The 13,868-nt window shown below is 30.2% G+C and overlaps 1 protein-coding gene across 1 annotated transcript; it reads right to left on the reverse strand.

Moving 5' to 3' along the window:
• Nucleotides 1-5,203: 5,203 nt before the first annotated feature.
• On the reverse strand, nt 5,204-8,996 carry LOC100164351 (tubulin polyglutamylase TTLL13-like). The gene is made up of 6 exons (XM_029485776.1): nt 8,864-8,996; nt 8,646-8,802; nt 8,452-8,552; nt 7,437-7,565; nt 6,883-7,363; nt 5,204-5,706 (listed from the first exon to the last, which is right to left on the reverse strand). The coding sequence occupies exons 1-5, from the start codon at nt 8,971-8,973 to the stop codon at nt 7,117-7,119; spliced, it is 744 nt and encodes a 247-aa protein (XP_029341636.1). The 5' UTR covers nt 8,974-8,996; the 3' UTR covers nt 5,204-5,706; nt 6,883-7,116.
• Between the last annotated feature and the right edge of the window lie 4,872 nt (nt 8,997-13,868).

The following is a 13,868-nucleotide window of genomic DNA, read 5'->3' on the forward strand; positions in this document are numbered from 1 at the left end:
AATGGTATCAATAGCAATTTTAATTACTGCAATATAAACTACGACCTGCAGCCACATCTGGTTGACGGAATATCACTTCACGCGTGAAACTTAGTAGGCCAAGTACTGTGTTGGCAGCTATATTTGAAGTCGAGGAAAAATTATTCAATTAATTGAAAACATTACTTTGCTTTACTTTACTTTGAACACTATATAATATAAATACCATTCTTAAAAAAATTTAAAGGCCTATGGGATATAAATACACAATCATGAAGAAAATTCACTGTAGAAATATTACAATATTATATAAATAAGCTAATTCTATTCAATTAAAAAGTGCAGTCGTCGTCAACAATAAACAATACTAGCACTGTTCCAATATTAATGGTAAGGACGAAGAAGACTTTAAGATAATATTCAACTTTAAGGTTTCAAGGTCGGAAACATTATTATTAAATTATAAAACAAACATAAATAATTCACTTATTTAAAGTTCGTGCTACGATCGACGTTTCACAAGCTCGATCGTCGTACCTATACGTCCTCGCCGAACCACTCAGCGACAACGTGGCTGCCCGCGCCTGCGCGTACGGCGGTGTTATAAAGTAAAATATTATTATTGCCTCAGCACATCTTGCTTCATTGGCCTGACCTATATTAATATCTAAATTTCTAAATTAATTTCTACCTATATTATGTGTACATCAAATAATATTACAGTGACGACTGTCTACAATATACGACAGTCCCCGTTGTTTTTTGGGAAAAATGCCCTCATTTTTTAATGGTATTGCTACATTAAATACTAACTTATTTTATCACTAAATTATTGTATCGGCTTGTTGACTATAATATTATGCCTTAAATGTTAATTTATCCTACTATTTAAATAATTAAATGTTAGATGCGTGCCTAAAAAAAAAATATGAATATACAAATTTATTGATTGGTCCTTTTGTGAAAAATGTTTTCTTAGAGATTGTTCTCAGTTTGGAGTACAATATTTTTATGTCGATAAATAGCAGTAAATGTTCGTCGTTCTTCTATGGTATTTTATTTTTTGATTCTGTGGTAGTTAATTCTTCTTCTCTTTTTGTATTTCATAATGTAAGTTTTTGCATATTATCTTGCTTGTTTTCGTTTTCTCAAATTTGATTTGTAATTTTAGATTCTGAGCGGAGCGAGGGAGCTATTGTTTTTACAATGGTGTTTTTTTTTTCTTTTTCTTTTTATATCCTGTATACAAAATTTCTTCCAGAAGGAGTGTTTCGACATATAGTACCTTATATTTTAGAAAATTGGATCAAGATGGTACTTTAGAGAGGTCATTTTTCGATTTTCTTAATAGTTATTTAATGCCACGGGAAAAACCACCGGAAAATTACAGAAAAACGCTAAAAATGGGATTTTCATTTGTAACGCTTTGTTTATCACCATAGAAACGAATAAAAAATTATCATATTTTAATATTAATTAAACTTAGGTACATGATAAAATAAATAATAACAAAATATAAAATATCCAGACTGACAAACCGTCTCCGCTCAGAATCGTTTTTCTTATACGATGATATTATATCATTGAATTCAAATCTAATACAACCATTATACAATGACCTACTTGTAATCTACTCTACAGCAGAGCGACATCCATTTCCCTGCTTTTTATTCTTATATCTATATTTCTTCTTTTCAAATTTTTGCCTCAAACATTTTTGCTTGCAACGATTAATAACAATTATTTTGCGAAGATAAATTTACGACTGCAGTGTGTTGCAGGGACTTGTATTTTATCGAGTTTAAGATTAATATTATACAACTTATATCATGATATAACTTAGTAATAGCTGACTGATATCAATTGATTGGTGGCACTAACGGATACTTTATCGCTTAGATATGGTTTTATTAGGTACATGTTCAGTCTGTTTGGGTTTTACGTGATAGACGGATCCATTTGTAGAACAGTGTAATATATGTTGTGCGCGTAGTGTTTAATATATTGAATTGTGTTTAATTAATGTAATTTTTAATTATATTTATTTTCATTGTTAATTTGACTTTAATATGGCTAATATAGAAAGGTTTTTTGACGTTTTAAATCCAATAATTCATAATTAATAATTTACGCAGCTAAAATGTTATGTGTCGTATATTGATCAGCTTTTACTAAGTCAATTTGTATATCCTAGGATGTACACAACGTGTTCAGTAAAAGCCCGAATAAAATTTAAAATTTCAGCATTTACTGAGTACAAACAGTAAAACCTAGCATTAACTAGTAAAACCTAGGTTTACCTAGTGATCGGGCATTTACGGTAACATATATATCTACAATATAGACTATCCAAATAACATTAGGTAGGTATAATACAGTAGTAGGACGATTTTACGCACACTCCCTTTAAAGAAATACAAATTCACTGCAGCTGTTCAACATACACACACACGCGTACATTCACTCACAGTCCCTCTTAAATCAGCACCTGTATACAAACCCATATCGATTCGTCGAGGAATATTGGGTCGTGTAGCGGACCATCGAACCGTCGTTCCTACAAAAGACACCAGCAACCGGTACTACCAGCTGCGTCTCTTCTTTCATTGAAGCAGGTCGTCAACCCCGCATGTTCATTTTACTCCACGTATTTTCTTGCCATATCGTTGTTAACCATCATTATTTCACCCTAAGACCATTCACCTCCCCTAACTGCTTAATTTCTCCTACTACAAAATAATTACATCTAATAAATAGTGCCACAGTCGCCACAGTCGAGTCTTCAAAATCAATATTATTTTTTATCCTTTCCCATTTTTAGAGACTAAGGATAATCACATAATTATGGTTAAAATATTATTTTTTTATGATTTTATAACTCGTTATTGACAAACAATGTACCTATGTAAATATGAAAATATAATATTACACGAAGACTCCCGGGTTTTGGTGCCACGCAGCTACAACCGTGGACCTCACATTAGCGCTGTGCGCTAGTCGAGAGCCACGGAGGTTCACGGCCGACGTACGGTGGCTTTACCCACGCAGTCCGCCGGCCGCGCGTCGTCTAAGGACCACGAGCACCGGGCGCACACCCGTTCCCACCAAAGTCGGGAGAGAGTGCGTCCGTTGCCCGTACCGTCGGCTGAGGCGTGCACGTGGCCTTCGCCACCCTGGTCGGGTCGCAAGCTATCCTCATTGCTTCCCGTTTTTGGTCACGGGCAACCTCCGGTGCATATAGCCCCACCGGTAGGCTGGGTGGACGCTAAGGAGTGACCGTGCTTTCCCTTTATGATTACAGTGAAATCATAAAACTGCCATATTTGCATAATTCTAATAGAATAATAGACTTGCGTGTTTCCCAAATAATGTCGGTAATCAAATGTGTACTAATATACTAAATAATATGTACAAACAGTAGGTAATAATACCTAGTTGTGTTGATGACTGCAGTTAAATGCTGCGTGTAATCCAAATTTAGAGGTTTATAGAAATACATATATAGGGAAATTTAATTGGGAATGGTTAAAAAAAATATATAAGTATTAATGTAAGTACTGGATAAAGAATATTAATTACATTATAGTATTAATATTAACTACTGCAACGGAAAAAAAAATTTTCTATAATATTATAGTTAAACAAATTATAGTAGATATCACTATTTAATAGGAAAAATAACTAAAATGATTTTCTTATTATGACTATGTAAATATAGTTATTTGTTATGGTAATTTTTACTATATTTTATTGTTTAATGCAGTTTTTAATGTTTGAATTAACTAAAAAATATAGTTAAAAATTAAAATAGCATATTTTGAGTTTGAATAACTATAATAACTTAACTATAATATTTTAGTAAATCTGACCAACCTTATAGCTATCCCTATAGCAATCATTATGTACAGCTAAACCTACTATTTTTATAGTACAAACAATTGTTTGGTTTTTTCCGTGATTGTAGTTATACGGTAATACGCGTAATTTTCATTTCGTAAATGAATTTTGAAACATTTAGTACAGTTACATACGTAATTTATAGGTACCTATATTCCTACATTAGATGATATCACTTATATGATTATATTGGCCCGCGTTGGCCAAAGGCTAAATGAATAGTATTATAACTATACACACTGTTTTACTTTAACATCGGAGAACGCTCGTTCTATTCACAAATTTCAAATATACGATAAATTACAGCTACAGTTGTGTAAAATATAGGTATTTAAATACGACAATATAGTATTGCATACAACTTAATACGCAAACTACCAAAACATTCATGAAAAAAATTGCTTATGAATCTTTCCAACAAATATTTAAAAAATTTCATAACTTGGTATAAATCATAATATGATGATTAAATTGAGATACATAATATACAATATGCATTATTCAATTATTGCGTATAATATTATGTTATTGCCTTTTATAGAACACTAATGACTTATAGATATATGACTGTGAGTTCATAATACCGGAACTAGATCCAGGAATTACTATTTTAATGAATTTTAATATTGTATCATTTTATTTTTTGGAGTATTTTTTTTTTATGTGGATAACATTGTTACCATGCAACTCTAGTGCAGTCTTAGTTAATATAAATACTGTAGAGTGGTATTTTATTTTAAATAATATTACAATAATTTTCATATTGAAATTAAAACTTACTAACTGTTTATATTATTTTTGATAGTTATATATTGTTATCTGGTGCTTAGGGTCATCCAAATCAATATTTGATTACCACAGATGGGCAACTATAACAGGGGAATGGTGTACCTACCGTTGTGGCAAAATTCCGGCAACCTAGATAAGAGCTAGGTACTCTAGTTATTTTAAGTTTAGAAGTTAATCAGCTTCCAAGTTTATAAAATCTGGACCTTATTCAATATCAGAACATATAAATAAACTATTTGTTCACAATATTTCGGAAAAAAAGGTTTTCTTTTTATCCCCTGTGAAATGAAATTAACGTCTTGCATTATTGTAATAGATAGTATTTACTAAAGTATTTCCCCATGTCTAGTTGAATAGACAAACATTTAATTACAAAGAAGTAGAAACTAGTAGATTTTTCTGTCTTAGACTTTTAATATTTAAAAGAATTATAATGAGACGAAACCAACATCCGACTCTATAATATTTACCCAATAGACTTGACGAATAAAAATATTTTGAGAAAACCCGATTTTTTGCTTTTTAACATATTATTTTATTCAATCGATATAACTTGGATTTGACATACTTTTGGATGAAAACTGCAAACCGTATCTCTTGGAAGTCAAATATAAATAATATTGTTACATAATTGGTGTGTTATTTTCATCAAATTTTCACACGGACACTTCGATTGACAAAATAGTGAAACGAGAACTATTGATTGATACGTTTAAGGTTTTGCAGTTGGATAAGACTCTAAAAAAATTCGTTCCTTAAATATTCATCATTTATTTAAGTTTATAATAACCACAATATTATATATTTTTATACCTAATAATCAATTAATATACTTTTCCCTGAAATTATTTTTCAGATTCTTGATGTAATGATGTACGACGTTTGTGTCGGTAAATTGCACTTTCATTGCAATAATAAAAATGTTCGTACAAATGCGCATTTTTCTCTGAGAACACTAATCTATAGTTACCCATATTCTTACTTTGCCATACATTATTTTGTTGCTCAAAATGTTCTTTGCACCTTAATATTCTTTGTTTGCTAAAAATGATTTACACAGATTAATACGAAATAAAACAATACATTATTTTATGTAGAAACCATTGGTAATATGGGAGATTGTTATATGATACTTAATAAATTATTTAATCATTTTTAAAGTTTTATAAAAAAAAATATAACTTTACTAGTAAATTAATTAAGTAAAATATTAAGGTACCTATTACATTACTTTAAAATCAAGTACATAATTGTCAATATTATAATAAAGTACCCGAAAGAAAGGTATATAGATGATTATTGTTGTCTTTATTTTCTTTGAAGCTAATTTCAGTATAGCTTACAAATGTTCAGTTTAATAATCGTGGAAGCCGGTAGGTAGGTAAAAATGGTACAATAGTAAACCGGTAGTCATAATGGGAAACATTATACAAAATTACAGTGAGTTCCACTTAATGTGATCACTGCTTTATAGAACCAACCGTTTATTGGAATCAAAAATGAAAATCCCAAACCAAATATTATATTGAAAAAAATATGCTTTATGGAATCATCAACTGGATAATAGAATAAAAATGGCCTGAACCAATGTGATCACATTAAGTGGTACTCACTGTATTAACAAACTATTGGGCTGAGATTATAGTTAGAATAGTTGACCAACAAAATTTAAAAAATAACTTGTTTAATGTTTATGTATGGTAAAATACCCTAGAATATCAAACGTTACAATTTAATTTAACGTACAAAATTAAACGATTCTTAAAATTCTTTATACAGGTACAGTGGTTACTGGTTTTACTATAGTTTTATATCACGTTCAATAATTTACCAACGCATTGAGATTAGTACCTGTCGTGAAATTTACTATTTTATATGATTATCGTATTAAATTATCACAAATGGTGACGTTTCACTGGCCTACCCATTAGAGTTTTAAAAATTAAATACAAAAAAAAATTCATGCAAATGACGTACAAAAAGGAATGACGGTAAGAAATTTAAAATTTCGTTTGGGGATGGTCTGGCGATACGTCGACCGGGCCATTACCCTCTTTAGCTCATTTATACCTTCAATATTATGACTATGTAAATGTGGAAAATATTCATGAAAATCCATACAAACGGTGTACAAAAGGTAACAAGTTTGAAAAACTTTCAATGTTCCATATGGGGTGCGGGCTGGTGAGACGTGCCTATGTTGATAATAAAACATACTAAACGTTTTTATCGGTCTTAATGGTTTGTTGTTGAATTTTCCATTTATTCTCCCCGGAAACGAATTTTTTCAGAGTCTTATCCAACTGCAAAAGCTTAAACGTATCAATCATTAGTTCTCGTTTCACTATTTTATCAATTGAAGTGTCCGTGTGAAAATCTGGTGAATGATTAACCTAAGCACAATATACGTTCGGGTGTTAAAAATAACTACACATCGATTATGCAACAATATTATATATATATATATCTGACTTCCAAGAGATACGGTTTGCATCTTTCATCCAAAAGTATGTCAAATCCAAGTATCTCGAAGCATGGTGGCGTGTATTTATGATCGGAGAAACACGTCTGATAGCTGCGGTTGACAAACGGATAGGCCAGGATCATGGTTTTAATGATTACGTCATCAATTTCGTTCCATATTTTTTTCACGTCATAGCCTTTTGAACGGAGCCAATCACCGAGTGCTGTAATTCGACTAAACCCAACGACACGTCGTACGTATTATTCTAAAATTAATAACGTATTCTAGCTTATTTTTACTATCTCACCGTTTACTTCCAAAAAGTTCGTTATCGATGTACATTTTATTGCATTTGTTTACCGAGTAATTGGTTAGGTGCATAAACCGATCGTTCACATTACTGTGCGAAGGCGTTGCATATGGTTCCGTTGCTAACCTGTGAAATTATAATGGTGAAAATTGAATTGCATTGTTTATTGGACCATTATGGCATTATCGCATCGCAAACGAAATGTGAGGTAGGCAAAATAAATTATTTACCTACACAGTACCATACCGCGTACATAATAAATAAATGTCTAACCATTTTATACGTTTATGGGCCACAAAAGAAAACTGTGAGTGGACTGAATGATTTCAAACGAGGTTTTAAAATAATAGCTAGATATGAAATTTGTAAAATAGTTATGTTAGATACCAAATTAACTTTAAATATTACAATAATTAACTGTAGGAAAATTCAACCATCTAAAAATATAAAAAAATATAGGATATCAGCATCAGTTTAACTACAAATTTCGAATCTTGAATTCAAACTCAACCTAAAATTAAATCAGGTCAAAATTGATTTTCAAAAGTGATGATTAATCGTGGATTATTTAATTAATTAATTAATTTATTATTTAAACTAAACACGCTGTCCATTGAGGCAAATGCAATGTGACAGTATTAATTAGTCTTTGCGCTTATTCAACTATATTCAAGTATAGACAGTGGCATAGACAAGGTGGGGACGTGGGGGGTCAGATCAACCCCCCCCCCCCCATTGGCATTTTATTACCTCAGTTAAAAGTTTTGAGAGGTGAGAGAGTGGGGGATTTTCCAATTTCCCCCACCCATTTAGCTATGTCGTGTTCTTTTTTTGATCCCCCACCTTTTCAGAAATCATGTCTACGCCACTGTCTATAGCCTATCTGCAGTAACCTTATTATATTTATATTATTCAGTAAAAAATCATTTTTAGATGGATTGTTGAATACTTGAACGTTGTAATTTATCATACAAAATTTAAGACGAAATAAATATTACGATATTATTTTTACCTGACAAGACCATCATTGTAAACGTATATCTTAAGTGGATCACATGATGCTATTAAAGTATACACACGCATGTCAAATTTATAGCCGTCTAACAACAATGGCTAAAACAATATTATTACATAATTAACGTTTTATATAAATATGTAATAATATACATTATTATTTATAGTTTTACAATAATTGTTTTTGTTTACTTTGGAAATATAAAGTTGACAAATCATCTGTTTATATTGATTAATTTTTTTCGGAGATTTCGTTATGTATATCCCGGTTCCTTGACTTCCTGTTGCTGGTTTTAAAATATATGCTGCACTTTTATGTTGATTCATGTAAGTTTGAAATTTTATGTAACTAAAATTAATTAAATTATATTTATTGCATGTCGATTACCTACTTATCAGAAAAATCTTACTCTGATGGTAAATACCACGTCATAGGATAAAAGTTATAATCGTCTGGAAAACTATTGGACATTGTGTTGAGATTGCGAGCTAATGAATCCTTACGACAAATCTCTGACATACCCAAAAAATGATTCGTCTTCTGAAAATTATAAGCTACATAATCGGATCAATTTATTATTTACCATACATTTTAATATTTTATAGGATTCGATATTATGTGCTTATTATTCAATACTCAGTGGGAAGAGATGAAGTTTAGAATGCGGTCATTTTAGTTATGCCTAATGTGACATACAGAAACGTATATTAGGAATTTTTATACTCTTGCCGCTTCCTCCTTCTATAAATTCAAATTGTCGATAGGAAAAATAAACTGTATAAATGGTTTATTTTAAATATGAAAAAAAAATCTTTAAAAAAATGAATATTATGTATCAGAATTGAGAATTAAAACAATATTATAAACGCAAATAATATGCCCATATAAAAAAGTTTCCGCCTAAATTACGTTAATATTGCAGGGTGACATGGTATGTGTAACTTATACATTATTATTAATAATAATTTAATTATGATATTCGAGTATTTTACACAATTTTTATTTTTGTATTTTAATTGCCCTGTCAAATAGTAAATTCGAGTTCACTTATCTCAGGCCTTTATGCACCATAAGCCATATAATATTATAATTAAACGTTTTGTGTTGCGCGAAAACTTAAACAAATAATTTTCGTTACGTATTGTATTGTAGCATCGAATACTGATATTCGAATAATTCCCATCACTAATTTGTATGGATTTTATCACTAGATTATATTATATTATGCAAGAACCCACTCTATATAATATCATTCCTCCTAACTAGCATCTATTTATTTTAAATAGAATTTAAATAAAAACCAGGCCTCTCTCAAGAGTGCATATTTTCAATACCAACATATGTCATATAGACATGGTGCTAGGTACTCGGTTATAGGTTTATTCACATTGGATATCTCCCTGATATACATTTTTAAGTAATGATAGCACAACGCATTTAAAAACGTATTATGGGCAGAAAACCGTCAATAGTTGAAACCCATAATTGTTAAGAGTTTTCCAATAATTTTTTTTTCACGCTTGCATCGAAAGTTTAATTTACGATGCTGGTCGAAGCGTTGAAAAATGACCTTTTTCCGTCTAGCGGACAGTAAAGGCTTTTTTACCGCCCTCTACGTCAGAAAAGTTTCGGTCCACATTAGATTTATTCGCATGAATGTATCGATACGTTTTGTCTATGATAATATTATATCAAATACTAGCTGGTATTTTAAAAACTTACTTGGTATTTTTTTAAAGTTTTGGCTTTTTTAAAGTCCATGGGTACGCTACACCACCACAAATCCCACGACTCTTCAGGCTTCACTATATGCATGCCCATTGTCATCGCTACTTCATGTACAATGGAATAAGCACAATCTTGCAAGCATATCGCTCCCCTTTATTATTACAACAAAATAACAAAATGTTTACGATATAAATCTTCTTTCTTCAACATTTCACAATCGGTTATTATATAAGATGAGGCAAGTAACTTACGCAGGATTTTAATTCGATTACGGCCCTACCTAAGATCAATCACAGTCCCGTTTGGGGGGAGTGGGGAGGATGCTATGTATTTCCCCATTTCAATTATTGTTGGCTAAACAGTTTATAATATAAAACAAATTATAGAGTTTCTCAATAATTAGTCTACGTTTTGAGTACCTATTTAACTTGGTCATCTATTGAGCCTCATATTCAGGGCTTACCACGTGTAACTATCGATGATACGATTATAGTAGACTTTGAGCAATGTTCAGCAACAAAAAAAACTGAATCATTGGTTCTTGATGTTGTTTCCATTTTACAATTTATTTTATATCTATTAAAAATGGTTAACAATTAATTTTTTTAGTCTGTGTATTTATTACGGAAGTAAAAAATGATTTTTTTGCTGTAGGAAGACATTTCAGAGTGTTTGGGGGGGGGGGGGTGACAGTGTTATCAAGCATCCTGTTCGCCAGTTCAAAACTCAAAAGACTACAGTCTATAACTATACATTTGAGAACTTGAAAATTCATCAAAAATAAAATATAGAAACATTTTCTGTAAGATCCGAATTATATTAATATTTTGTGTGATATTAAAAAATGTGTAAGCACATAATGTTAATTATAATTATTCATCGATAGAATTTAGTATTAATACTCAGAGAACATTATACTGAAGCGTTAAGAAAATACTGAAGTAAGCACTATTTTCTAGTGTAACCTATTTTAACCTTACCAAAAAATATGTCAAGATTTAGTATTCTCTTTTAGTATTTACTAAACAATAAATATAAAAATGGGAAAAATTTAGCGTTCCGTGGAAATGCTTAATACTACGTATAATTATTACTCTAATACATGTAGGAAAACATTACGTTTATATGATATAGGTATTTTTAGTAGGTATATTATTAGTTCAAATTACTTTTTTTGTATTTCCTTTTCCTCGGGAAGCTGTTGAATAGAACATTTTTTCTCCATCGCAGAATTTAATGAGAAAATGCAAATATAAAATACTATAATAATATTTTGAACACAATTTGTTTTAGGTTATTTTATTTGGTTGTCATGAAAACTGTTTCAATGTGTTGGCCGTTATACTTTCAAGGGTGTATATGTGTGGCTGTTTAGATAAAAAACCGCGTGATAATTTAAATGTATTTAACGTTTATGAGTATTGATCTACGTTTACCATTTGTCCCGTATGTTTCACTATATCGAATAAAAATATATATAATACGAACAAAATATAAAATAAAGTTACAGGGTCGAGTGACTTGGACTCCTATTATTATGACTTATTTAATTGATTTTCTTTGCGTCTCTGTATTTTCCAATCGCGCTATAATTGATGTTTAGGTACATTCTTTATATTAAAAATCTTATTACAAAAATGATTTCCGCCGTTAACTTACTGCGCACAGATATGGGTAATGCGTTTTGGTACCTATTGCTTAATCGTTTGCAGGTTTTAAGTAAACATATATAATATGTAGTAGGTACATAAACTTTTTTTTTCATAGGCGTAAATTCAACTTAACTGGTATTCATTTAGAAAAGTATATCTTTGGCGAGTGTATTTTTCATTTCCTTGCCAATGCACAAAACTTTTTTAATACTGTATTGGTTGATGTCATAATAATAATATAAAATGAACGGCAGGGTGAGCTTAAAACTTTAGTAATGAAACCTAAGACAAGAGATGTCCACATTTATTTGTTCAATGGCGAATTCAATTATATTATTTTTGCAGGGAACCTCTTAAATAACTCATGTTTATGTTTTATACGGTCATAACTGCACTGTGAGGTATTTAAAAATATTTTTTCCAAACAACGATTGATAATATTATAAAACTATTGTCGTTTAACACTCATAGCTTTAGTATAATTTATAAACAAAAAAAAATGTTATCGAACTACATTGTTTGTGTTTTTAGAATATCTGAACGTGAATATTATATTTTAACGTTCGGTAAGAATATTTGATTTAATTATAGGGGTGGAAACCATTACGCTTAATAATATAACGGACTGTAAAAGGAACCATAAAATAGTGCGTAGGTGCTTCAGTAGTTCATAAGATTTTTTTGAATTTTGATCATTTAAAATAAATTGCGAAAAAATACCATATCATTTACTTTTTGTTAATATATTTTTACGGATTGTATTAAAAACCGTATCAACTATCAATAAGGATCAGTAATCCAATTGATAGTAAATTTTATATAAATTATATTTGATGTTTTCGTTTTTTTTATTTTTTATGCTGGAATGGAATAGGTAGGTAACGTGGTGGTGTGTTCCCCGTTAACCAGATATAAACATGATATCAGTTATTATATTATTTTTGGTCGTCCGATGTAAAATATATCCGTTTTTATTTCAGAAAGAAAATATCATTACACTTAACAAATCGTCAAAATTATAGCTTTGGGAGTAAATAACTGATTGTAAAAGTTTTGTAAATATTTTCTTTAAGTATTCGATAGTTTAGGGCGAAAATATATATGTACCTACTATGGCAAATAAAGACTTTTTTTTTACATGCTTTTCTTTAACTCGCAATGTTTCATTCATTCATTTCTGTTGTCATCAAATCTTGCGAGTTCAATTTAAGTCACTTCTACATGACCTAGGAGGCTCAAATTGTGTTTGGAGGTCTAGGGTCGGTGACAATACATGAATCAGTTGTCAATTCTTGACCTGGACAACCAGGTCGCCGATGACGGGTGTACCTGGAGGTCAATTATATTATTATAATAATCAATATTATTTTATATTTAGATTATACGCAAAATTGTTTTCAATTTGTGCCTATGTTTATAAAATAATAATATGACGTTATAATAATGAACCGAGCAATAATTTGATATTTTAAGAACTGTTGGACGTTGGTGGCCGATAATGTGTTTTTATTTAAAGTTTGTGTATAGTATATATATTTTATTAGGTGAATATTATAGATACAAATAGGATATTAACACATTGAGTGCCAGGCCACAAATGACAAAACTGACCATTCTGACCGGGACATTTTTTTTATAATGTGTTTACCATATAAATGTGTATCATATTCAATACACACGGCACAAATAAATATATTAGTTGTGTATTGAAATTGATACACATGGCACTCAAAGTGTTAATAATATCACCGAGACACAGAACAATATTATTATAGATAGGTACTCGTGTTTTAATATTTAATCATTTTATACTAGTTCGTGAAACATGAAGGAAACTAAAAAGGAGAAAATAAAAAAAAAATAAAAATTTTTTTTTTAAAAACATGCTTTTCTTAATACTACTTAATACATGAACGAAAAAGTTGAAAATAAACTTACTTTTAAACCAATTTCTTAATGAAACTTCAAGGTTATCAAGATATTACTTAAAGTGTTTTTAAAATGTATTTGTTGCAAAATTTTTAAAACTTGTGA

Source organism: Acyrthosiphon pisum, chromosome X, assembly GCF_005508785.2.
Source record: "Acyrthosiphon pisum isolate AL4f chromosome X, pea_aphid_22Mar2018_4r6ur, whole genome shotgun sequence".
NCBI lineage: Eukaryota > Metazoa > Arthropoda > Insecta > Hemiptera > Aphididae > Acyrthosiphon > Acyrthosiphon pisum.

Excerpts from the sequence above, each read along its gene's own strand:
- LOC100164351 (XM_029485776.1), bottom strand. The coding sequence starts at position 8,973 with ATGTCAGAGATTTGTCGTAAGGATTCATTAGCTCGCAATCTCAACACA. Across the intron at positions 8,803-8,863 it reads ACGTGGTATTTACCATCAGA|TTACATAAAATTTCAAACTT; the intron begins GTAAGATTTTTC and ends AATTAATTTTAG. Across the intron at positions 7,364-7,436 it reads GAACTTTTTGGAAGTAAACG|TCGAATTACAGCACTCGGTG; the intron begins GTGAGATAGTAA and ends CGTTGGGTTTAG.